The sequence below is a fragment of the Amblyomma mixtum genome, chromosome 3 (assembly GCF_055824585.1).
Source record: "Amblyomma mixtum isolate Tamu chromosome 3, ASM5582458v1, whole genome shotgun sequence".
Lineage (NCBI taxonomy): Eukaryota > Metazoa > Arthropoda > Arachnida > Ixodida > Ixodidae > Amblyomma > Amblyomma mixtum.
The window spans coordinates 318984420-319010564 of NC_143014.1; the positions used below are offsets into that span (position 1 = coordinate 318984420).

General features: G+C 46.1%; 1 protein-coding gene across 5 annotated transcripts in view; it reads left to right on the top strand.

Annotated features, from left to right (window-relative positions):
* Window positions 1-26145, top strand: part of LOC149355749 (valine--tRNA ligase, mitochondrial-like) — a 42832-nt gene that overhangs the window by 10618 nt on the left and 6069 nt on the right. For 2 of the 5 annotated variants that reach the window (XM_089583996.1, XM_089583998.1), the window contains exons 3-5: window positions 987-1026; window positions 3763-3866; window positions 6902-7008. In XM_089583996.1, coding sequence (XP_089440122.1) covers window positions 987-1026; window positions 3763-3866; window positions 6902-7008 — 251 coding nt within the window. Of the gene's footprint in view, window positions 1-986; window positions 1027-3762; window positions 3867-6901; window positions 7009-10363; window positions 10527-10871; window positions 11024-26145 lie in introns of all 5 variants that reach the window. The other 3 variants (XR_016291573.1, XM_089583997.1, XM_089583995.1) reach the window with 3 other exon arrangements.

Sequence of the window (26145 nt, forward strand, 5' to 3'; positions counted from 1 at the left end):
CTGCCAGTCTCTGCTGTGTTTTGGATGTCGTCATCTTCATCGTCTTCTATCCGTGCGGAAGGCAGTCCAAAAAGAGCATGCGGGTAAATGCACATGCAAGCCAATTTTTGAACGTGGGGCGCCTTTACTGACAACACAAAAAAAATTTGGCCCCCGATTTACCTAGTTAAGCTAAATTTAGCTATTTGCCTTCGTTTAACGTTGTTTATCTTTGTTTATCATTGTTTAGCTTTTTATAAGCTTGAGAGTTCAAGTTGTACCCAAATGTTCTTGCAATTGTTCCTCAGTTTTCCTGTTACGATAAGCCACCTGAGCTGCTTGTTGCAATTTGAGTTGTTGCTCCCTGTGTTCGACGGTCTCTGAAGCAACTTTTACTCAGCTGTCTACTACCCATTGCTCCGGCGACTTCATCATTGGCCTCTTTCTCATTTTTCATCTGTTTCCGCTTCCCGTTCAGCAAGTTTGTACTGTCTGCCACTTTGCTTCGGCTTGACACCTCACTACAGCCACTGGATTGGTTGACTCACATTGGTGCTCTCTTCTTTTGCGTTGCTGTTCAGCTCATCGTGCACATTGTTCATCTTCAGAATCAGTCGAAGGACTGGTTTGAACCGTGACTTACTGTTTACTGCGCTGCACATTTCTCCAGTGACGTCATCCTTCCCCTCTTCTTTCTGGCATCTGCATGTGCGCTCAGTCACGTTTCTTTCTCTTCATCTTCACACTCTCTCTCCACTCAGCTGGTGCAACGCAGCTTCGAGCTTACCGGAGTTACTGCAAGGTTCACATTGATTTAACAGTGACCCATCTAGTGCTAGCGCACTAACAAGCGCCATCTCACAGGCATGTAGCAAATCACACGAAAAGGCCACAGATTTGCAAGAAGAAATTAAATTTTCATTGGCGTGGATTAATTCTATGCTATCGCATTTTGTGGTGGGCTTGGCATCTGTGAATGTTATGACCTTTGCCTTCCTGCTTTTCAGACGCTCTCTGCATCTGTTTCGAGCAACACGCTTCCAGAAGGTGAGGAGAAGGGCAGTATATGTATTGTGTTGATTTGTATCAGTGCCACAAATATGGTAGACACATGGCTAATTGGATTCCAGTGTCTACTGAGGGAAGTTTCTTTTCCATGTTTCCTTCAGGTATCAAAAGTCTCACTGCTGTTCCGGGACCTGTCAGGCCTCCATAGTTCTGCCCTGCAATTTTTTACTCTTGTGTTTCCTTGCTGACTGTGGTGGCTGTTTGCTAGGTGTTTTTCAATGAATTTACAGTACTTGAAAAAAAGGGGGGAGGGGTCTGGGTTATATAGCGCTGAATATCAGTTTTCTAGTCAAAAAGCCTGGGTAGTCTTTTCGTTGCATTTTGTGGTGCCAGATCGTTCAAACCTTTGTGATTAATTTGCATGTCATGTCTAGCTTTGCCAGGTCTAGACAATGCATGTGCACTGCTGTACCTGCACCATTTGTTTTAAATTTTCCAAAATCTCGGATGTGTGTGTGTGGGTGGGCATGCACAGATACAGAACACACACACCTATTATGCATTCACTTTGTTATTGTTCTGCTGCATTAAGGTTGCCAGTGCAGTTCTGTACATGCTTTGGTAAAAGCCCTACCTAAAATTACTACTTGTGTCTGATGTAATTGGTATGTGATGGCAGATTGATTGCATTTTTCCCCGTAACTGTTCAGAAAGTACGGTTTATGTAACCAGCTTCACCTTTGCCACAAGGTGGCTTTCAAATGCATCTTGCAGCTCAATTTTTTGTACCCGTGGGAGGAGGAGAGAGAGAGGTTCGGTTACCAGCAAAGGCAGAGAAGTTGGCGCAGCTTTGTGAAAACTGGAAAACTGGCTAATATAGGCTAATTTTAGTCTGCGCAAACCTGCGGGTGCAAATGGTAGCCATATGATGATGCTGTAGTCACTTCCTTCCACTGCTATAATTTATTTGTGGTTGTGGCTCTCCCTGAAAGAATTAAGGTGCAAAAACTGAGTACATAGTGAGTTGTGGCAGTAGTGAAAGTAACTTTTAAAGGGGCACTGGTAACAACTCCATTATTGCTCTCGATAAAAATTTATTATTTGGCTCCTTCTGGGTATGTTGACGTTTGTCCAGCAGCAAAAGATGCATCAATTGGGGAGAAAATTGAATTTAAAAATCTTCCTGCCAGTCTTCTTAAACTCGTGACATCCTTAGCAGAAGGGATGGACTGCCACCGTTTTGTTGAATTTAATGGCGGAGTAGCGTAGCTTCTGGGATCCATGTCCGACAATTGATGCTGATACATGCATTTTACTTGTGGAATTGGCGAATGATGACGGCACCTGTACTGGCCTTTTCTAGCTTTTAAAAGCTAAGGTTAAGGTTTCAGTGAGAGTGGTCTGTTTGGGATTTCAATGTGGTACCCTATCAATACAGTCAGACTTACACGTGTCATTGGTGTCCCGTTAAATCATTCAAACGGAGGTTTCTTGGTGGTACAGTCGAGCCCGGATATACTGAACCGAGATATTTTGAGATATTACATTTATCAAGAAGACAGATTATACCCTTGAAAATCCTGTGTAAAAGTATTGCAAAATTGCATAGTGCATTGAACTATAATTTGGTGGTAGGTACCTGCAGGTGGCGCTTCTCTCAACGATGCTTTTCGATCACTTTTCGAGCCCAGAGACGGGTCAGATACACGCCCTTGGGTGCCTGCTTGCAGTGCTAGCACTGCGAAATCTTGTGGCCTTTGATCTGCACTTCACATCGCTGTCATGTGGTGAAGCCAACTGAACTAGAGCCTATAGTGGTAGCCTTTGGCTTATGTGCTTTGCTACCGAAGGTGTTGCTGAAACCTACTGCACTTTAATTTGTGTGAGTTATTAGGTATTCTATACATAGTGTACTGGTAACAGGATTAGGCATCTCATGATAAGCAATGGCTAGTTCCAAGCAGCCATCTGCTGCAGCTGTGACGTTAAGAAGGTTACGCTTACCAACACCTAGCAAGTGGTGCGCTGCCAGCTGGCTGGCAGGCGCACGTTGTGCAGGAAGCACATTACTAGCATGATTGCAACATATTCTTGCATGTAGGTTAGAGGTAAGCCTGTCTGTTACCATGTTTTATATATTGAATAATCGACGTATCACCACGAATCCTTGTACTGTTTGTTCACGCTCAAAGCCGTTGGCACTCGGCTTTATGATTTTGTTTGTGATGCTAGGATTTGCCTGTCTTGTCTCTATTGATCACGGCCATGCACAACTGCTTCCGCATTGTTCCAGATCATTGTAGTTGCTTTCGGTAACTTATCGAGAAGCTTCCTTACCGGAATTACGTTGAGTCCGGCCGAGAGTGGCAGGAATTCTATTCGACGACCGCCAACGGCGCTTGTTGCTGAGTCATTCAGTTGTTTGTGGGTCTAGGTTAGCCCAATAAACAGCTTCTTTTGTAAACCCTTTTTACTATCTTCCAAACTGCCAGACTGCTCCACCACTACATGAAACTATAGAACTATTTTGCGATCCTCTTTGATTTCGATATAACGGGGTTTGACTGTATATTCCACTTACACCTTGTGTTTTTAGCTGCTAACAGGTTCATTCTCGTTTATTTGTCAAGAGATATGTGATGTTGGCGAAAAGTCAGATCAGAATATATATTGGGGGTATTTGTCATCTTGGGCTGAGTGCACTCCAAGATTACCACTATGTCTGGGGTGTGGCCTTCACTTGTGCCTCTACAATGTGGGCTGATGTCCGTGCAGATATTTCGGGTGAGTTCCCCCGGGTGTACAACTCGGAAGATGTGGAGGCTGGCCGGTTCGACTGGTGGGAGGCCATGGGGCTGCATGCACTCTCCGAGGGGAAGGTGAGTGCAAACATGTGCTGCCATAACCAACACCTTGCTCCTTGTGCACAGTATGGAGTGTTGAAAATATGTTTGCGTTTGTTGCCACTTTATTTGCTGTTGCAGCAAGGTCTTGCTTGGCCCTGAAGTTGAAGCACCTTCTTTTCCAGTGTGGTTGGTGACAGTCCTGATCTCAGGCTATCGTTGAATTGGGCTTGGCCCTCCATCGCTGGTAGGGGAGGTGTGCTATAGCGTTGCTTAGAAAGCTGTTCATGATTGCAGCAGAGCAGTTTATTGCAGACAGTGAGGTACTGAAGTTGTGAGGCAGTACATCTATCGATGCCACGTGGCGACCACATGTCCACATTCTTGTACGACAAAGACCATACCGTGAGAGTAAGAGTGGGTTGAAATGCAACTAGCAGGGACACTCAGGTTATGCACAGCAGCTGATATTCCTCAAAAGAGAAATTAATTTTTTAGAAACGTTATATTTTTTCCAATTTTTTTATTATCATTACTTGTTCGTTTTCTCACTTTCTATCATCATCGTCACATCACAGTATATCCAACACATTCTGCCAGTACTAGCCTGTTGAGAGAAAACTCTGAGCCTAACTAAGAAACCTTGAAATGAGACTGAGGATAGCAGATACAATGTTTGGAGATAGGAGAGCAGTGTGGATTAGAGAACAAACATATCAAGAGGATGCAGGGGACACTGGTATGCCATGGAATGTGCACAGATGATGGTCTCTAAGAGACATTGGGGATACCAAAGGAAGGAGCGACAGAGCTGGAAGTGGTAGAGTAGGGTGTGGAGGAGAGATCTGGAACCTTGGCTGTGGCTGGTTGCGGAGAGTGGTAATTGAAGAGCACTGGGAGCAGCTCTTGAAACGCAGTGGATTTAAACAGTTTGACAACTGAGCAAAATGTGTTATGAGATGAAAGTGAAAATGAAAAGCCTTGCTTATGTTGATAGACGCATGTGTAATATTATGGGTTAAACAAAGAATCCCTTTTTAATTCAGCACAGAAAGTCACCTGAAGTGATGCCATCATATGGCTTTGTATCAGCTTGCATTCACCCATACATGCCTAGTTTTGGGCAGGAGCTCTAAATACCTGTTGCGTAAATGCTTGCACTCTCAAGCATAGGTTCAAGGGGCTTTAATCTTTTCCTGTGCAAGCTTTGCATTGTGTGCATTCAGTTTTGTGCATTCTGTGCACCAGAATGAGCTGTTGTTCTCTGGAAGCACTGAGCAGATACGGCATTGTGGTTCTGCAAGAAAATCAGACAAGGTTTGCTCATTGTTATGAGAAATCCGCCACACTCGATGAGAAATGTAAGGGTGTACCTTATAGGTAGCGGTTTTGCCTTGTGTCCTACATTGTAGGATGGCTAAAAAGGTGGTATTGAGAAAAATATTTCTATCAATTAAAGGATAATTCTAAATGCCTTACTGACTGACATTTTGTGTAAAAAGTATATGCATTTTTTTTAATTTGGAAAGTGTCAGCAGATATAGGTTAACCTAGGTGCTGTGAAATGGACCACATTTTTCTTATAAATGGCAGGTTGTACTTTATTACCGTTTCCACTTTTTTCAGAAGGTCTTCAACTGCAAAGATTGTTTATGTTGAAAAGTGGTCCTTCATTTGCTTTGAGTAATAATGAGGAATAGCAAAAAAGTGGCAGCCCTTGTATCATGACAAAGCACATAACTACTTTCACACACATGTGAAGACGAAAGAACATGTGGTACTGTATGTGCAGAATTCTAAGATGAACTTCAAGAGAACAGAAAACTTCAGCGCTTTATCAGAAGTTTGTCTTATCAGGAGTACCGCTAGACGAGATGTGTGATCATACCAGGCATGGCCAAATATCTCTTCTAGGAAAGCAATGATTGAAAAAGCCTTGCAGTGAGGAGATAATGGCAGAAAGAGGATTATTGCATTGTAAGCTGCCGCGGTGGCTCAGGGATTATGGCACTCGGCTGCTGACCGAAGGATGCGAGTTCGACCTCGGCCGCGGCAGTCACATTTCAATGGAGGTGAAATTCTAGAGGCCCATGTACTGTGCGATGTCAGAGCATGTTAAAGAACCCAAGGTGTTCAAAATTTCTGGAGCCCTTCACTACGGCGTTCCTCATAGCCTGAGTTGCTTTATGACCCCCATAAACCACAAACCTGTTACATTGTGCATTTATTAAAAACAGTCAAGCCCATGATCAGAGTGTTGACGATGGAGCTGTAGGTCTTAGAGTACCGCACTTATAAAAGATTTCAATGTTTTTCCTAGAAGCTGAATATTAGTTAAGCGAGTAATACTTTTTGCAGCCTGTGTTTGGCTTCTTGTCATTTTTATGCTGGCCTCCTCAAGCCCAGATGAGTGCAGATGCGTACATTTTTTACTGCCTGAGCAGTACTATAATCCTCTTTCAAAAGCTGTGGTCTCTGTGTGTCTGTGTGTGCGTGCTCAAAGCCTCCCCCCCCCCCCCACCAGTGCTCCTGCTGGCTTGGGGCACACCCTCCAGAGCACCCTGTGCAGGTGGGTGGGGCACCCATTGGTACTGTAAAAAGCATCCGCCATCTTCAAGCCTCCTCCCTCTAGAAGCCCACATAGCAGTGGAATGCAAAAGGGATGGCATAATGAAATTCGAAGATGCGATTAGAAGGTGTCAGCGTAAAAGCGAAATGTACAACCTATACTGCTAATGCAGATTTGTTGCATCACATTGCATGATTGCCTGTGCATTTCTTGTTATCGTCAATTGCCGCCACCCTAGTCATCAGTACTCCCATAGCGCACTGCAAATATTTCCAACTTTTGGGAGTGTCAGAGCTGCTGTTATTCAGTTTGTGGTCTGCATCATGCAGTACTGTTTGTTCTTTTCATCAGGAAAGCACGTTATAGCAACTTAATGCATTTTTCTTCGTGCAGTGAACTGAATGGTTCTACACAAGACTCCTATGCCTACAGTGGCGCACGTGAACAGCTCCGTGTATTTGTGCTTCTGTCGCCAACCTATGCTTTGCTTGTTTCCCAACAGGCGGAAGCAGGCACAATCAGCATGGTGCTGCCACCACCCAACATCACCGGTGACTTGCACTTGGGCCATGCATTCACCGTCACCACCCAGGATACACTTGTGCACTGGTATGAGCAAGTTCTCTGTTCCGAAAGACCACTGGCTATGGGTATCAGATGTACAAATCTCATCACTGGCAAATGGAATACGTATCTGAGATGAGATTGCGTGGCTGCACAACGCTGCAAAGCTTATTAGGTGCCTTTGTATGTGTTTCGATGTCACATTTAAGTGCCATCATAGTGTGTCTATGACCTTACAATGCCCTGCATGCCAGCACCGTTAATTCTCAGAGGAAACATGGAGGAACCCATAATATTGCTGCCATAACATGTTCATCATCATTTTCAAGTACTGTTGATTCCTGCATTTTGTAAACCCCACCCCTTATGTAACACCCTGGAAAAGGGTCTTTAAGGAAAATAAAGTGAAAGTGAAGTGAAGTGAAGAAGTGTGAAAATTGATAAGGGCGATCAAGGTGAGCAAATGACTGAATGGGTGCTGGACTGTGAACATTCTTCACCCATCAACAAAGCAACCAAGGCCACTGATAACTCAGAAGACTATGTTTTGTTTACTCTCGATGCCTCTGGTTAATTACCACTGTAGCTGCTTGTCATTGTTTTGCTTCTGTACTCTGTCTCTTTCTCTCTGCTTGCACTGTGTCTCACTCAGATTGGGCCAATGCAGTCATTTTGTCTGTCCATTATGCATGTCTGAAGGCAAAGTGTTTTCATCACATTCATATTATTCAGCACAAACGACAGGGCGAAGGAAAGGGAAAGATGAACGTGGGCACTACTGACAACTGATTTATTGAAGGTTGAACAGAGTGGATTCCAAGAGAAGGCAAGCATAGCAGGGGCGGCAGAAAGTTAGGTCGGCGGATGAGATTAAGAAGTTTGCGGGGATACAGTGGCCGCAGTTGGCAAAGGACGGGGTTAACTGGGGAGAAGTCATCATTAGGTTCTCAGTTGTCTTACCGGTCTGTGCTTATGGTTTTTGAAGAGAGTCTGCTCTTGAACAGTGCAGTAAGTTAACATTTACAGTACCATCAATGTTTGGTTTGTACGACTCTCGTTCAGGAACTTTTTTGGTTTTAGCAATGACGGTGGTGTGATGTGAATTGAAAGCAAAATGGAGATGAGAAAAGGATTGGTTCCAATTTTCAGCCAAACTTCATTGAAGCTCACAGGCTGCAGTTCCATTCACAGTCAGCTATCAAGACTATAAATATTACTAGCTTTCTCGCTGCCAATCTTACCTCTACCTTGAAGGATATAATAAGGGGCTAATAATGCTTTACCGTTTGCAGCCATTAGTCGGCTCCCACTTGACATTAAAGAATTCGACATCTAAACTTTTAGCTTTCTGTGCCTTTTCTTACTGCACATGTAGTTTCATCATTTGGAGCTCTTCCTCGACATGCTTTTTTTCGCTTCCTTTTGTTTTATTTTCTTTTTCTTCCTGTGGGGAAGTGCGAAGTCAGTCATGGTGCTAGTTTCATGCTGTTCATTTATGGACTCATCTTACGGTGATTTTTGTGAGGAGGGGCCGTATTGACAGTACTATAATTCTTTCTTTTTTCTCACTTCATTGTTTTCAGAACGTAAGTTGCGTTTTATCTGGAAGTAAGGTGCAAATATAGCAGAATTTCTTTTTTTATCACAGCTGCTGAAGATAGTAGCTGTAGTGACATTCACCACCATGCTCACAAGCTAGTAGGAGAAGCCAACTTTTTGATGACCTCGGGGCAGCATGGCTTGGCAACAGGCACGCACGGGTGAAGGAGAGGGTGGGCGTGAATGTGGAAAGAAGGCAGATTGTTGAGAAGGAGAAGGTATTGAGAGATTTGTGCAGAGCAGGGAAGCAAAGAAGGGTGAACAGGCAGAGCACTAGGCAGCACTAAACACGCAGCAGCGGTCGCACGGCGATGACAGTGGCGACCGCTGCATGCGTTGAAGGGCAACTGAAGAGGTTTGAGAATTCGGTGAGCTTAAAGGCGTAGAATCCGTGAAACCTGTAGTTAAAGCATGCAAAGCCTTTTGGGGCTACGTAATCGCCGATTAAAACTGCGACGGCCTTCAGGCTTCTCTTCAACCAACACACACCACCAAGGGGGGGGGGGGGGGGCATGACAACGTCATATATGGTAGTCGATTATTTCCAAAACAGAAGTGCTTGCTTTTAAGAAAAACAATGCCACTGAAGGCAAAGCCTGTGAAGCGTTGTTTGCCGCATCCAGTGACGCACACCGGGCTGTGGGCGAAGGCAGTGAAATTACAAATCCCGCCTTCCACAGCTTCATTGCCAAGCTTCTCCTCACTTCTCCGACGCTCTGAAGACAAGTGTGAGAGTTAATCAATGATTACGTCAACATTTTAAATGTTGGCCCAAAAAAAATCCTTGGCATGCTTTATCTACAGGCTTCATAGATTTGAATCCTTGAATATTGTGGAATTTTGAAAAAGCGGTTCAGCTCCCCTTTAACTCTGCAGAGGCTTTGCTGCGGTTTATAATTTTGTGCAAATTTGTGAAGTCTTGTCTATCAAAAAAATGTTGGTGTATCGAGTCAATATTTTTGTGTGCCATCTTCATAGTCTTTCAAGCCCTTGGTTTCTTGGCTGTAGTTGGCTTGCACAATAATATGTTGTCACGCCGTGAGGTCTCTCCATGAGTAGACAGGAATATCATGGGGTGACTGCAGCGGAAATAAGTGCGACATAAAAGTGATGGTGTTGCACTGCAAGGCATAGCAAATGCCCTTGCCTTGATCCAGGAGTACGCTTTCTCTGCTTGCATAGAAAGTCACAGGTTATGCTCGAGTGACGAGCAGACTCATGGGTGTGGCTCAAAAGAACTTTTGTGCACAGCTATCACCTTCACCTTGATATCTGAAAGTTGCATGATACATAGTGACGGTAATGTTGGTAAAGCATCGACGATTTGATGACTTCTCTTGTGCTTTGCTGTAGCAAGGCTTCAAACAGGGCTCCACAGCCGCCACCACAGCTGCATCGTAGCTGCCAAGAAATGGGAAAACTGGAGAGTTAGAGGGCAGCTTGCCACTGGAACATGCATGAGCAGCAGGTGGAAAGTACTGCCGGGTCACATTGCACCGAACGGTTGTATCTGGGGGAGTGCTGAGTATTTTCTGCGTCTAACTGCGTGTGTCAGTTTCCTTTTACATTTTTGGTCCCCTGACGTAATGGTATCTGAGCGGACTGCCCTCAGAGGCCTCTCTGGGCCAAGTTGAGGCCTGCTTCAGAGCGCCACTTGGGCTGACCCTCGTGGTCCTCCGGGAGGTGAAATGCGTCAGGTGACCCCTGGCTTAACTCTCTCTCTACAGCAGCTCGGGATTCCACCCTTTGGTGCATTGCTCACAAGTGGGGTCTGGTGGTAAGCTGTCGCGGCATTGTGCAGGCAGCGGATGTGTGGCAAGCAAGTCATTTGGGTCCCCGGCTGTGACCACGCTGGCATCTCCACCCAGCTGGTGGTCGAGAAGAAGCTCTGCGGAAGACGGGGTCACACGACAGAAGCTGGTTCACCAGGCTTTTCTGTAAGCTGCACACGCTTGGAAGAAGCAGTTGAGTAGTGCCTTTTTTCTTCGCTGCTTGCAATGACTTACGCAGTGGGGTTACATTATGCAGGATATATTTCGTTGTTGGGTTCTATTTTTTTCCGAACTTAAGCGGTAAAAGTCAGGCGAGATATTCGAGCTTGAATTCGGGTACAAACCACGATAATCTTCAAAAAGTTCCATAATAGGGGGCTTTTTGGGTCAGCTCTTGCAGGAAAAGGCAATTTACTACGGGCGCTCATTTTCGTGTGAAGTGCAAAATGCTGCATTTTTTGCTGATTCTTTTCGCTAAGGAAGGTTTGTCTAAGGAGCTTTGCCAAACGAGATGTTTATTTTTTCCCCGTTTATTAGTTATGTGCTTTGCCATGCTCATTACCATCTCCTGCGCGGCACTTCTGCGAGCGTGCAACACCGATCGGCCTTTGTACACTGCGAAAATTTTAATTTCATGTCACAGCAACCATCTTAAAAGCACGAGAGCCTTGGAGCAAGATGTTATTAGCGTGAGTTGGGCTTGATACTGTGTTACCAATATCTCACCTAGTGAGTACCCTCGTTTTTGCCTCTCACTTTGATCGTCAATCTTATTTGATCCTCAATCTTATTATCCTCAATCCTCAATTGATCGTCAAACTTAGCCCTGTCATGAATAACAAGCACTAAGTTTAAAATCATTTGTTTTAACTGAAAATGCACCTTTGGAATAAATTCAAGATATCAGTAAATTTGTGATATCTTCAGCCTTATGCACTCGAAAGCTGCTCTGTTTATTGAATCTAGGCTGGCCTTGATTCTAAGCTGACACCCAAAGGTTAAGGCCCAAGAAAAAAAAAAGCCTCAAATGTAACCCGTGTGAAAAGAATTTGAAAATGGCGGCATTTATTTGCCACGGACATGCCCCGTAAAAAGCTGCTCACGCTGCGCTGCCCCCTCCATTGATAAATGTTCTTTTCAACCACACCAAAATCCTACCTGGCATGGAGGCTTGACGAATGCTCCATTGGGAGTATACAGAGTGTTTGGTTTAGTTTATGGGGCTTAATGTCCCAAAGCGACACAGGCTATGAGAGATGCCGTAGTGAAGGGCTCTGGAAATTTCGACCACCTGGGGTTCTTTAATGTGATCTGACATTGCACAGTATACGGGCCTCTAGAATTTCGCCTCCATCGAAATTCGACCACCGCGGCCGGGATCGAACCTGCGTCTTTCGGGTCAACAGCCGAGCACCATAACCACTGAGCCTCCATGGCAGCGAGCATACATAGTGTGTCAAAACACCTTGTATTTGAGAACCAATGAATGAGATGGCCTTTCAGGAAAAAAAAATACTGCAGTGTAAGCACTTATTGCTCTACTGATGGTCTATAATACACATTGCATCAGGAACAGTTGCATTGCATCAGGAAGGCATCAGGAACAGTTGACTGTTACACAGTCTGCTAATTTTTTTGTGTCTGTTGTGAAAATCGACTGGCTGGAACAAAACCAGATACCTCACCTAACTTTGTAAGATATCCTTCAGTGTCCTCACACTGTTTTGGAAAACTGCACTAAAGTATCCAAGCAAGCGTCAGCTGCATCTCCGGTCATTAGTGCAGATTCGGGGATAACATTCATGCTGTCATCGTCAGCAGCAGTTTCTTTTGGTAGGTCGAGCACCTCTTTAATTAGAGCTTCCAGTGTGTCAGCCCTACACGTTTGCCTATTTCATCAGTGCTGACATACGCACTCATATCAATGGAAACACCCTTACTGCTCAGCATAGAAACAATGCCAAGTTTGCAGTGCAGTCCTCACTCATTGCCCGCTGAGCAGTCATAGGCGCCACAAACCCCGCATGGCGGAAGGTGTTGGCAATGGGGGCCTCAATGACTTGTTCTCTCAGGCACTTGTCAGTAAGTGGGCAGTGTTTAACAGGTTCACTCTGTACTCCTTACTGCTCTCCATGCAAATCGGCATTCATTGCAGCCGAGAGCGACGATAGTGCCTCTTCAAGCTGCTTATGTCTCCCTGATCCATAAGCTGCAGCTCTGCCATTGTGTGTGCTGGTAGGAACTCCAGACGGATGGCAGAAATTCTGGCGACATGACTGTCTCTGGAACAGCTAGCAACAACAAAGAGAACTTTTCTCGTCTCTCTCTGGAAGGGGTGGTCCACCTCCTGACGCCACTGCTTGAAAAGCGCCTGCGTCATCCACACTTTCGAATGAGTTATGTACATGACTGGCAGCGTTTTTATGTTTCTAAAGCAGCGTGATGATTTAGACTTCCCAATCACCAGCAACCTTAGTTTGTCAGTCCCTGTCATATTTGCACCCACAAGGACCGTTACCCGAAGCTTGGTGTGCTTGCCAGCCATGCAGTTATCACCAGCAAATGTGAGCGTTTTGTGCAGAAGCAGCTGGTAGAAAGGGCAGTTTCATGGACGTTGTTTTTATCCTGAGGGTCGTATTCCTCCATGAAGTCATTCAGCTTGTTCAGCTTCCAATCGCTACAGGCCACTGCAGCGGCCTCACAGACAACACAACGAAAGGCCATTCCATGCCTTCTCCGAAAACAATCGAGCCACCCATCACTGCACGCAAGCTCGACAGTCAGTCGCAGCGCATTTCTTCTGGCTTTGCTTTCTATGTCACTCCATTCACTGGCAGATTCACACTGTGCGCTCTGTTCACCCAGGCAAGCTGAACGTCTTCCAGGTCTTTGTGCATAGCTGTGTGCATCCTCTTTTGCTTCGACACAAACTCACTATATCTTCCAGAGTGCTAGTAGTCTGCTGTTCATTTTTCACAATACCGCTCACGGGTTTCATGTTGCCGAACCTGCAGGGTATTTCAGGCTTTGAAAGCCAGCCGACGTAAACTTTAGTCAAAACTTCGACCTTCTTACGATGCTCAAGCGGTTTTTCCGAATTGTTGGCCGACTAGCCAGGCTATCAACACGGTGAACAGGGTGCGCACTAAAAGAAACAACGCACGCCACAAGGTGACGGTGTATATCCTGTTAGATTGTGGGATATGGCAAGTACACTGTGCGCACCATGCCACAAGCAATGGATGAGCATACTGTGTAGTTGGCATGGTTTGTCGGTGGTCAGCAGAGGCGTGGTGGTTGGCAGCACTGGCATGATGACACTATTATGTGATCATCATTGGGTGGCTGCTTTTCTTTTGCAGAATGGCATTTCCATCTGTGACATGGTTGGGTCTCCTTGCATCGGCGGCACGTGTGGTCAGCGGCGCGGAAAAACTTGCATTTTTGTTATTTTTTTCTTTCTGCTGAAGTATTGCTCGGACGGTAGAGTAAAGCTGCATGGGTGGGGCACGGACGGCCGTGAAAGTTCATCTTAACCGATGAGCAGATTTTTAAGTGGATTTTTCTTGCATTGGCTCGGTGGGAAACTAAACAAATGACCTCCACTGTTGATCTTAACTGAGGGTTGATCTTAAGTGAGTTTGTCTTAACCGGAGTCTACTTGTCCGTCCATCCATCTGTCCGTCCATCCATTCACATCCATCACCAACAAAAGTTTGCATTTGAAAACTTGTTTCACCCACATTCGTGTCACTGGTGTTTAGTATCTTTTGCGTCAGAAGGTTCCTTGCTGTAACAAAATATGATCTTACGATTTTATTCTAGTCTTTGGAGGAAGCCGATCACAGTGAGATAAAGCTAAGATGCTGAACACCAGCCCTGAAGGTCAGATGCTCATTATCTTTTAAGCGACGTTGAAAAAAATAAATTCTCCGTGACGAAATGGTAGTTAAGACTAATTAGTTTTCAAAATTGCAAGTGATATGCAAGAACTTTCGATTAGAAAGCTGTACACTGTCAAGAAGTAAAACTCTAGTTTGGGCGAGTTGGTTCATGATGAAATAAAAACTGGTATGGCGCAAGAAACGGGGACACCTTCTGTGTCCCCGTTTCTTGCGCCATACCAGTTTTTATTACTGTCAAGAAAGCACAAATGGCATAATTTTTGTTCCTCCAATTTTATTTCAAAAGCATAGTCGTCACTGTGAAGATAGCATGTGTAATACAAAACGCCTATGGCAGAAGTGCGTCTTCTGATTATGCTTTGCCTGGAAAAGGTCCTTTACTGGCTGATAACACGGTGTACCCAAGTTGGCACAGCTGCAGTCGCTGTCATTGTGTTCCATCATCATGTTCACCTTCTTCAGAACGTAGAGAACATGTTCAGAGTAAAGTTATTTTTCAGAAATTTTAACCTTTTTGTTTCCTTTTGTGCTCCACCAACCTCCCCAGCTTTCCGTCCTTGTATAGACAGTTACACCTTTGGTGCACATTGCATTGGGTATCCTATGGGCACAGCCAGAAAACAAGAGCAGTTGATTTGCTGTGGTTGCTGACCAGAATTGAGCCAAAAGTGATGCACGTAAATGAGTAGCTATGGAAAGGAAAATGATAGGTCTAAGGTCTAACTTTAAGAGATTGGAAGCAGGCGGAGTGGGTGAGAGAACAAACGCGGGTTAATGACATCCTAGTCGAAATCAGGAGGAAGAAGTGGGCTTGGGCAGGGCATGTGATGCAAAGGCAAGATAACCAGTGGTCCTCAAGGGTAACGGAGTGGATTCTAAGAGAAGGCAAACGTAGCAGGGGGCGGCAGGAGGTCAGGTGGGCGGGTGAGATAAAAGAAGTTTGCGGGGAGGGGGGGGGGGGGCACAAATGGCAAAGGACAGGTTTAATTGGAGAGACATGGGATAGGCCTTTGCCCTGCAGTGGGCGTAGTCGGGCTGCTTCTGCTGCTGCTGCTACTGTTGATGATGATGATGAAATCAGCACTACAGGAAGTGCATTTAACATTTTTGAGAATATTGGAGGGGGGCAGCAAAACACAGACCATAGGGCTACACAGGCTGCTATTGCCTAGCATACATCGCCACAGCTGTTGTCACATTTGGACCACAGGAGGGAATAAGGGTCAGAGAACGATAACACTAAAGGGAATAATGAGCAGAGAGTGATAATGTGACCACTGCTGAGCAGTTCCGGAGCGTTGCAATTGCTGGCTGTGCATTCTAGTGTCTGTCATCCGCACTGAGAATTCAGTGTAACTATGGATCCTAGTTTTGCCTTGACTGTTTGGTGGTTATCATAAACAGAGTGAGTCTGCAGGGTCTGCGTCCACACTGGGTGTTAAATCTTCCATTACTGTGCAGGAAAGAGGCCAACATTCTCAGGCAGCTGAAGAGGCTGGGGGTATCTCTCGATTACTCACTCTACACATTTACAATTGATGAGATGAGCCAGTTCTATCTTTCTCCATTGCTGATGTTTTTGGTGCGGTATTCATTTGTTTATGAAGGTAGGTATTTAGTATTCCAGGCATATATTTTGCTGTCCTACGATTTATCGTAAAGAGAGTGTTTGCTAAAACCAAGTAAGTATCCAACGAGTTTTTCGAGCTTCAATAATTCGGACTTGCACGATATTTCGGACTTTGCTGAGGAACTGTCGTGCGCCTCATAGGAACATGTACATTTTCACGACTGGTATTTCAGACTTTATCGAGTCCAAAAGTTAAATTTTTCTGACTAAAATAGGTCCCAACAATACTGTGTAGATCGTTATTCAACCAAAAGTTCGTTATTTTTGCCTAATATAGATGAGAGCGAGCATCACTGTCACAGCTGTGGTGTACTAGAACTGGGAAGTATGTCGACCATGGGCGGAGAGCGGGCCACTTCACCGATGAAAACTCAGGGTGTATGAGAGGGCGCTGCGTGCAAGAGGAGTGGTGTGAGCTCGGAGCAGACAGCTTGGCGGGCCGCCTCCGTTGCCACGATTAGCGTGCAATATGTCATCACAGCGCAATATTTGGCGCGGTTACGAAGGCACTAGTTTGAAAAATGTGCTGCTTAGGTACCATCAGCTTCACCTAATATATCGCACTGTGGCGGTTTGCGCCTAATGATCGTAGCTCTCTAGAAGTGTGGCTGGTGATAGCAAAAGAAAAAGTGTGTGCAGGAAGACAGCTATGACCAGCGTAGTAATATTGAATGCGGTTAAACTGCCGTGAAATAGCAGCAATTTTCTGAATGTATTGTGGGAATTTGACTTCTTGCACGTTTATGTAAACGCCATTATTATGATTCCTAGTTAGGTTATCGAATGTGCAGTTTTAAATGGGCTTTGCAGGTAGGGTAGCCTGCGCGGAAATGTGTCTGCGTAATTTGTACACTTTGCGTGCTGACAGAGCTGTGGAGAAAGCACTTGGAGAAAGGAAGTAAACCAAGGGTGTTGGACGCCTTGTTTCACATTACTCAGGCCTTTAGGAGAGAGGGAGCTGCACTTCAGCCCACGTAAAGCTGTGCCTCTCTCCCCGGGTTTTCTAGTTGGTGCTAGAACCTTCCATTATTGGTCACTGCATTGCCAAAGCCAAAGGGCAAGGAGAGGGGGGATCTGTGTGGTGGGGCGTGACTGCGTCTGTCTTCAAGTGCATTTGAGAAAGGTCTATTTAGTCTCTTGCTTTGGCTCGCACGCTGAAAACGGTTAGCTGTAATCACGGTGGCCTTCCAGGAGCCAATGCAGGAAACAGCATGGAAGGGAGATGACACAAAAGACACTGATAGGCACTGAGGAGGACAACACACTCTACAATACAACATCCCTACTACATGCAATTAACTACCATGGCGTCTGCTTTAAAGGGTGTTCCATATGAGATAACGGCGGTTGGTTAATGAGTGAAACTGTGCAGATAAGTTCTGCTTGTTGAAAAACATCATTGCTGTACGAAAAGCGAGAAAAATTCTGGGATGTAAGTAATCTTGTGATAAACCGTATATTGTCACGGTGTTAAGCGGCCGAGAGTCAACAGCGGCATAGTCCTGGACATGTGCTTCCACGGCATTTCTGTCAAACCCCCTTCTTTCTCTTCTTGATGGGCGCTTTTGTCTGCATGAGCGCTGGCGTCATTAGCCCCAACTGGGCGGAAAGCTGAGCTAGTTGGTAAACATTCATTATGAAAAATCGAGGCGCTGTGTCCCTTCTGTGTCGTGGTTTGTTAGCGCGTGGATTTTTCATAATAAGCGCCGTGTCCCCTCTGTGTCGTTGTTTGTTAGCACCTGGATTTGTCATTATCCCCCCACCCCTACTCCGAAAGCACCGACCCGATGCTGAAACGAAAGCAAGGGGTATCGAGGAAAGTTAGGGTGTCCTTGCGTAGTAGGGCTTCAGGCGAACCACATGGACCACCTCGGGGCGGGAGTGGCGTCGAGATTGTTGAGTTTCGTGAGGGACGACTTCATAATTCAGGGCTCCAAGGCGTCGCACAATTCGGTGGGGACCGAAATAGCAGCGCAAGAGATTTTCACTCGGTCTTCGTCGTCGTACTGGGGACCAAACCCAGACAAGATCACCTGGGGGGGTATTCAACATGCCACCTCCATATGTTGTAGCGTTGCACGTCCTGGCCCTGTTGGTCCTGAATGCAAAGCTGTGTGAGTTGGCTGGCAGCTCTGGTGTGTTGCAAGAAGGATGCAACGTCGTCACTGCATTGGGGGTTTTTGACATGAGGCAGCATAGCATCGAGTGTTGTCGTGACCTGATGTCCATAAACGAGGCTAAACGGCGTCATGTTGGTCGTTTTCTTGTGCGGCTGTATTGTACGCGAACGTGACGTAGGGCAGGACGTTGTCCCACGTTTTATGTTCCACGTCCATGTACATGAAAGCATGTCTGCAAGCGTCTTGTTTAGGCGTTTCGTCAATCCGTTAGTTTGGGGATGATAACAAGTCATTCTACAGTGACTGGTGTGACTGAAAACTAGAATATGGTGCAGTAGTTCAGAGGAAAAGGCAGCCCCTCCGTCAGTAATCAAAACTGTGGAGCACCAGGACATAAGATGATTTGATAAACAGAGAACTGGGCTACTTTGAGGGTGGTGCTACTCGGAAGGGATTCTGTCTCTGCATAACTCGTGAGATAATGAGTGGCTACGATTATCCACCTTTTGCCGGAGCCTGATGTAGGGAAGGGTCCGAGCAAGTCCATGCCGACTTGTTGAAACACTTGCGAAGGCGGCTCAATGGGCTTGAGGAATCTGGCTGGCTTCACGGGTGGAACCTGGTGGCGCTGCCAATCTCGGCAAGTGCGGACGTAATGTGCAACGTCAGGACCCAGGCGAGGCCAGTAGTACTTGTCTTGAATTCTGGCTTGTGCTCTAGTAACACCAAGATGGCCGGCAGGCGTGAAGAATTTCGTTGCATAGGGTCACGGGGACAACCAGCAGCAAGTATTGCCTAGTGTTGGCAGCGAAATTCTTCATGAAGGGAACACTGTTACATATCCAGAGAGACGACAAAGCACGCCTGAAGGCTTTAGGAACTCTCCTGCTGGCACCTTCAAGATGACAAATGATTTCGCAGAGAGCGTGGTTGATGCGTTGATGCTCGGTGAAATCGTTTGTATGTATTCCATTCAGGAGCAGTTGATCGTCGTCAGCAGCGTCATCTGGAGCTGGTTGCTTGGAAGCACTAGATAAGCAGTCTGCGTCTGCATGTGTGCAACCGTATTTATAAATGACAGTGATATCGAACTCTTCAAGTCGAATGCTCCATCGTGCGTAGCGGCCTGAGGGATCCGTTCTGCGTCATCCTAGACACTGTGGAGAATTCGGTTGGAGAGGTTGAGTTCGTGTAAAGGCGGAGGCAGGTGCATCGTAACGTGGGTTCGGCTTGGACGGAATGAAACAACGTGTGATGGCAGCATAGTTGAGATTGGGGTCCTGTGGCTGGCTGCACAGGACCTGAGAGAGATAGTGGTATACTCGTACCTAAAGCTTGTTGCACCTCCTCGCGCACAAGGTCAGCAAGTGTGGAAACCTGAGGCCGTACGTTAGCCGCAAAGAGCTTCGCCGGTTGTTCCTGCGCGATGGATCAAATAATCTCACGTAGAGATTCTGCTGAATTCATCGTCGCCCCCTCCACAGTGGCCGTGAGCATCGATGCTCTTCTGCAGTCGTAATGCCGGGCCATCATGTCAAGAGACTTTTTGATGGAGCTCGCCTCCTTCAAGAAGTCAACTACAGTCACTGGAGGACTTCGAGCCAGGCCGGCGAACAGCTGCTGCTTGACCCCTTTCATCAGGAAGCTGACCTTCCTCTCCTCCGACATGCTTGGGTCCGCACATTGGAAGAGTCTCTTCATTTCCTCGACATGCACCATTACACTCTCGTTGTGGCATTGATTTCAGGCTTGCATGTCAGCCTTCTCCTTGCGTAATGTGCTGTCCTTGAAGACTTGGAGGAACTCGGTTTTGAACGTGTCCCACGTTCGAAGGCCAGATTAATTGTTGATAAACCAGGTCCTTGCGTAGTCTTTGAGGGCGAAATAAACATGACGCATCTTGCAGTCAGCGCCCCAACCATTGTAGATGGCCACCCGGTCGTACTGGTCCAGCCAGTCTTCGGCATCCTTGTGGGGCTTGCCAGGGAAATGGGGTGGCTCCCACTGGTGGTGGAGGAGGGCCAGCTCGACTGTAGCTGGAAGATTCATTCTGGTAGCACTGGCCCTTCGTGGTGGATTAGAAGCAGGGAGTGGTCCAAATTCAGGAGGTAGGCCTTGCAATCAGCGACTTCCCTGGTGGTCTGGCGTGTCTACCTTAATTAGGTATTTGGCCTGGGCTTGAATTAAAAATTGACAAAAATTTGGGTGGAGGATTTATTATGTGGGAAAAATGCCTGAAGAGATTTTTTTTTGGCAGAGTCGAAATTTTATATGTATCCACCCATCCATCCATCATCAACAAAAGCACGCGGTCAGACGTGTTCGTGTTGCTGGTGTTTAGCATCATTCTCTTCGAAAGGTGTTTGTTGTATCACAGTGCAATCCGATGATTGATTTTGTGATAGCCGGTAGCACCGGGAAATCGCGGCAAGATAAAGCAAACGTGCTGAACACCGACCCACAAGGTCTCGTGCGCTTTCTTTACGCGGGGCTGAAAAAAAAACATGCAGGGTGGTGACGGGTTAGGCACTTTGGCTCCTGATCTCGAGCTCATCAAATCGCTTGGGAGTCTGAAGGTCCTGCTTCCTTCATATTATTTCAGTGTAGAGGATGTTTTATAGCATTCTGGTTAATTCCGATGCTCGAGCACTTCCTGGCTTTCTAAGCTCTCCTTTCTACAGGAGCTCTTGACAAAATATAAACACGCCGTGATGTTATCGGTGCTCACGTCTTGGCGCACTGCCAAGGTCTGCACTGCAGACGGGGCAAAAACTAGCATTTTTTTAAGTAAATTTTCACTGACAAAAGTACAAAAGTGGGGGGAAGGGAGGGGCAGGGGGGGTCTTATGCGAGTGGGTTCATTACGCGGGTATATACGGTATTTGTAATCCTGTTTTATTGTTATTATTTGATCAGTATCGCATTTGAAACAGAAATATCCTAATGCTAATTTTTGAAGTTAAACTAATGTTTGCAATGCAATGGTATGAGTGAGGGCAAAACTACTATGGTTGGTTTATGGTTGGTTTATGGGGTTTAACGTCCCAAAGCGACTAAGGCTATGAGAGACGCCGTAGTGGAGGGCTCCGGAAATTTCGACCACCTGGGGTTCTTTAACGTGCACTGACATCGCACAGTACATGGGCCTCTAGAATTTCTCCTCCAAAGAAATTCCAACCGCCGCGGCCGGGATCGAACCCGCGTCTTTCGGGCCAGCAGCCGAGCACCATAGCCACTGAGCCACCGCGGCGGCTTGGCAAAACTACTATAAAATGATAAGTGAATTGGAATGGGAAGCACTGTTCTAGCATCCGAGAAAACTACATGTGAAGTTATTGTTCCCAGAATTCCATAACACGAGTGGAATTAATAACAATATTTACTTAGAACCACTGCGTTGCATATCCAAGCGAACTGACCATGACTTCGAAATTCGAGAATGCCAGACTAGGACGAACCTTTATGTTAATTCATTCTTTGTGTGAATCGTAGCAGTGGTACTGATTGTACAGTGATCAAGTGTGCTGTAGCAATGATTTCTTCTTTCCAAAGCTGTCAATCTTCCTGTTAACATGCCGTGGGTAAAGTGGGGTATATCTGAGTAAAGAATAAAGAATTTACTAAATATTAATGTTACGATGACTAGGAACTGGTGTGGTGTAGTGTTATCTTTATTGCCAGTAAACTGTCTCACAGCACTTAATGCATTTACCGTTCTCCTTTTTTTGACATACCGTGAATGAGCTTCACGTCAGAGGGCTACCAGCCAAGCGCTAAACACGGATCATGCTTCTTTCCATGAGCGGCCACCACTGTTGTGCACTACCATGCAAGCGCAGTCTCTTGTGTCGTGTCGTCTCTCTGCGTTTGTCTTCAGTTCACATTACACTATGGGACGACAGCAAAACAGTGTGACTCGGTAGAAAACAACACACGAAACGAAGTACAGAAGCAAACGCCACGTGTCTTCTGCCCACGCCACAAGCAATGCGGCATCACTTCTCTTACAGCCAGTGCCCTCTATGCTTTTAATTGCTCTGGCGACCCCCTCACCCCCATTGCTTCGTGCCGCGGACGGCACACTTCCCAGTTCTAGCTCGCTATAGTCGCAACCAACCTGTTCTCTGCTGCCGTGAAAAACGGCGTCTTGAATTGAAAAGGAGTCAGCGGGTGCTGACCAGGGCTTGACTGTTTGTTCGTCATTGCCATTCGAGATAATGTTGCGCTCTCCATTCCCATTGAATTGGCCTACACAGAAGCCACGATCGCGTTGAAAATGGACTCCGCTAATGCTTGTAATCATTGATGTAGCTTGCTTTGTTAGCTTTTGTTGCCACAGGGACAGAAACAGAGACAGAGTGACAACAACACAAGTGCTCACTAACAACTGACAAAATTTATTAAAAGCACAAAAAATATATAGCCAAAACCAATTGTTACATGCATAGTCATAACGCGGTTACAAAGGTTACAGGCAAGAACACACGTTAAATCACGACGAATCTACCTGTAATCATGGTTTAGTGTTCTTTGAAGATAATCAACCTCGCCGTCAAGCAGCAGCAAGGATGGCAAACTCACTCATACATCTGCCGACTTCCTTATGCGGAAGGCCTCCATAATCTCCCGGGAAGTCTTATCTTTATGCTTCCAGAGAACGTGCGTTTTCTTGAACAACGGGGCACACTTGTGGCTTTTTACATGCATAGTCAGGTGCGTCCCCGAACCCCTGTCAAGTGACCTGGCGTGCTCCTGGAGGCGTACATTTAGACAGCGTCCCGTCTGCCCCGTGTAGTGTCGACCGCATGTTAGGGGAATGGAATACACCACACCGCAAGCACAGTCCACAAATGGGTTGGAGTGCTTCCCCCCACATGCGTTCCTTCTTTCCCGCGGTGCATCACACCTCTCAATGGCGGCACATATCCGTCCTACCTTATTCTTGGCTGAAAATACCAAGTCCACCTCATAACGGCGAGCCACCTTTTTAAGGCTGTGAGACACACCATGTATATAAGGGATGCAGGGGAGCTTTTTCCTTCCCTGTGCGCTCTCTTTATGCGACCTAGTTCCCTTTACAGTTTGTTTCTGTACCGTAAGGATCCGGTGCGACACCGAAGCCAGCACAGAGGCCGGGAACCCCGCGTTTTTTAGTCTGGCCACCTGATCAGCGAACGCTTTGTCCATCCGATGGAAACAGGACTTTGTGAAAGCCGAATTTAATGCATTCAACGCAATGCCATTCTTAATCAACTTCGAATGGCCGGAAGAAAAATTCAACAAGGGTTTCTTTGACCTTGGTGAAAACGACCAGCACACATGGTTGCCCTCGAAAAACAAGGAAAGGTCCAAAAACTGAATGCGTCCATTTCCGGGAGCTTCACAAGTAAAATTTAGGCCACGTCCTCTTTCTTTGAACACCTTCAAAACATCGACCATTGGCCGGGTGGTGTCGCGACAGTCCACAAAAACTATAAAATCGTCAACATAACGGAAAACTTTTGTCACCATTCCTTCCAAATCACGCTCCAGGCACCTATCAGCCGCGCACAGAAAAATATCGCTCAGAACCGGAGCAACTCTTGACCCGATACAGATACCAGATTTTTGAATGTACACGTCATTGTTCCAGCCAATGAAAGTCGAGTTCAAATAAACAGCCAGAAGCTCAAGGAAACTGTCGACTCGCTTCCGCATGTGCAACTTTTGAAATGTGTCAAGGATTGTATAACGCAACAGAACGATGAAGTTGCCTTTATTTCCAGGTGCGGGATTTCGGTCGATAGTTTCCTTGAGCTTCTGGCTGTTTATTTGAACTCAACTTTCATTGGCTGGAACAATGACGTGTACATTCAAAAATCTGGTATCTGTATCGGGTCAAGAGTTGCTCCGGTTCTGAGCGATATTTTTCTGTGCGCGTAGGTGCCTGGAGCGTGATTTGGAAGAAATGGTGACAAAAGTTTTCCGTTATGTTGACGATTTTATAGTTTTTGTGGACTGTCGCGACACCACCCGGCCAATGGTCGATGTTTTGAAGGTGTTCAAAGAAAGAGGACGTGGCCTGAATTTTACTTGTGAAGCTCCCGGAAATGGACGCATTCAGTTTTTGGACCTTTCCTTGTTTTTCGAGGGCAACCATGTGTGCTGGTCGTTTTCACCAAGGTCAAAGAAACCCTTGTTGAATTTTTCTTCCGGCCATTCGAAGTTGATTAAGAATGGCATTGCGTTGAATGCATTAAATTCGGCTTTCACAAAGTCCTGTTTCCATCGGATGGACAAAGCGTTCGCTGATCAGGTGGCCAGACTAAAAAACGCGGAGTTCCCGGCCTCTGTGCTGGCTTCGGTGTCGCACCGGATCCTTATGGTACAGAAACAAACTAAAGGGAACTAGGTCACATAAAGAGAGCGCACAGGGAAGGAAAAAGCTCCCCTGCATCCCTTATATACATGGTGTGTCTCACAGCCTTAAAAAGGTGGCTCGCCGTTATGAGGTGGACTTGGTATTTTCAGCCAAGAATAAGGTAGGGCGGATATGTGCCGCCATTGAGAGGTGTGATGCACCGCGGGAAAGAAGGAACGCTTGTGGGGTGAAGCACTCCAACCCGTTTGTGGACTGTGCTTGCGGTGTGGTGTATTCCATTCCCCTAACATGCGGTCGACACTACACGGGGCAGACGGGACGCTGTCTAAATGTACGCCTCCAGGAGCACGCCAGGTCACTTGACGGGGGTTCGGGGACGCACCTGACTAAGCATGTAAATAGCCACAAGTGTGCCCCGTTGTTCAAGAAAACGCACGTTCTCTGGAAGCATAAAGATAAGACTTCCCGGGAGAGTATGGAGGCCTTCCGCATAAGGAAGTCGGCAGATGTATGCGTGAGTTTGCCATCCTTCCTGCTGCTTGACGCCGAGGTTGGTTATCTTCAAAGAACACTAAACCATGATAACAGGTAGATTTGTCGTGATTTAATGTGTGTTCTTGCCTGTAACCTTTGTAACCGTGTTATGACTGTGCATGTAACCATTGGTTTTGTCTATACATTTTTGTGCTTCTAATAAATTTTGTCAGTTGTTAGTGAGCACTTGTCTTGTTGTCACTCTGTCTCTGCTCCTGTCCCCGTGGTGCCACACCAGTATGAATTCATACCAACTCGCCCAATTTTCAACCCTTTTGAGCTTTTGTTGTTTGGATTACTCGACTAGAGCTGAATCAGGTATGTAGCAGCATCAAGGGCACTCTGGATTCGAAGCCGCAGTCGTATACTAAACAACGACATGTGTGTAATTAATTAATTGGAGCTTTCACTGATTTTTTTGCTGCGCGTCTTTGGCTCAGTTTTCCAGTGCCCTGTGTGTCATGTTCCATGCGATTGATTGCAGCGATCACCCCGAGAACATGAACCAAGTAGGTTCATAATCGAAATTCATATTCAAAATTTCGAATATTCGCACATGCTTAGTTTTCGCTTTTCACATGGAGACCATGAATAGGGCATGTCACATGAACAAAGAATGGAAAAAAAACCACTGGCTAGCAACATCATTTTGGCTTTTGTGCACTTAGAGATTACTGCAAGGCCTGCTCGCTTTGGGAAATGATCTCATGGGACAGTGAAGTGGCATGCCCATGGATTATGAATGGTGCCTGTCTTCCCGTTCAAACACAGTACACCGAAAATATTTTGACGGTGAGTCATAAAAAGAGTGTTTAACATCATAGCTCCAGCTGAAAAAAACTATGGGAAGAGACAGTGCTGTCCATGTCTCCTCACTTGTGGTTCAGTTTGGTTGCATCTTTCTCAAAGTCTGATCATCCTGTTGCGCAAGGTTGTACAGAGGCATTCAGTTGAAATGTCATTCACATCGGCAGGGCACTGAAAAGATGTTCGATACTTGCAGATGCCTTTGAAACATGGGCTTACATATCCTTCTTGTGTAAACAAAACTGTGCTAGCAGATATTGCTCTGGGTTAGCAAATTTTAGGGCGGACTGCATGAAGTAGCTTTTTTTCATTATTGTGGCCAATGCAGCTGCACTACATGGCAGCTCAGGGGACCACATGCTGTCTCTTTGGCGTTTGGCTTTGCTGTCTTCTCACTCGCATAGTGGCAGCTATCCTCCATGCAGACAGCCTTCATCAGCAGCACCACCTTTGT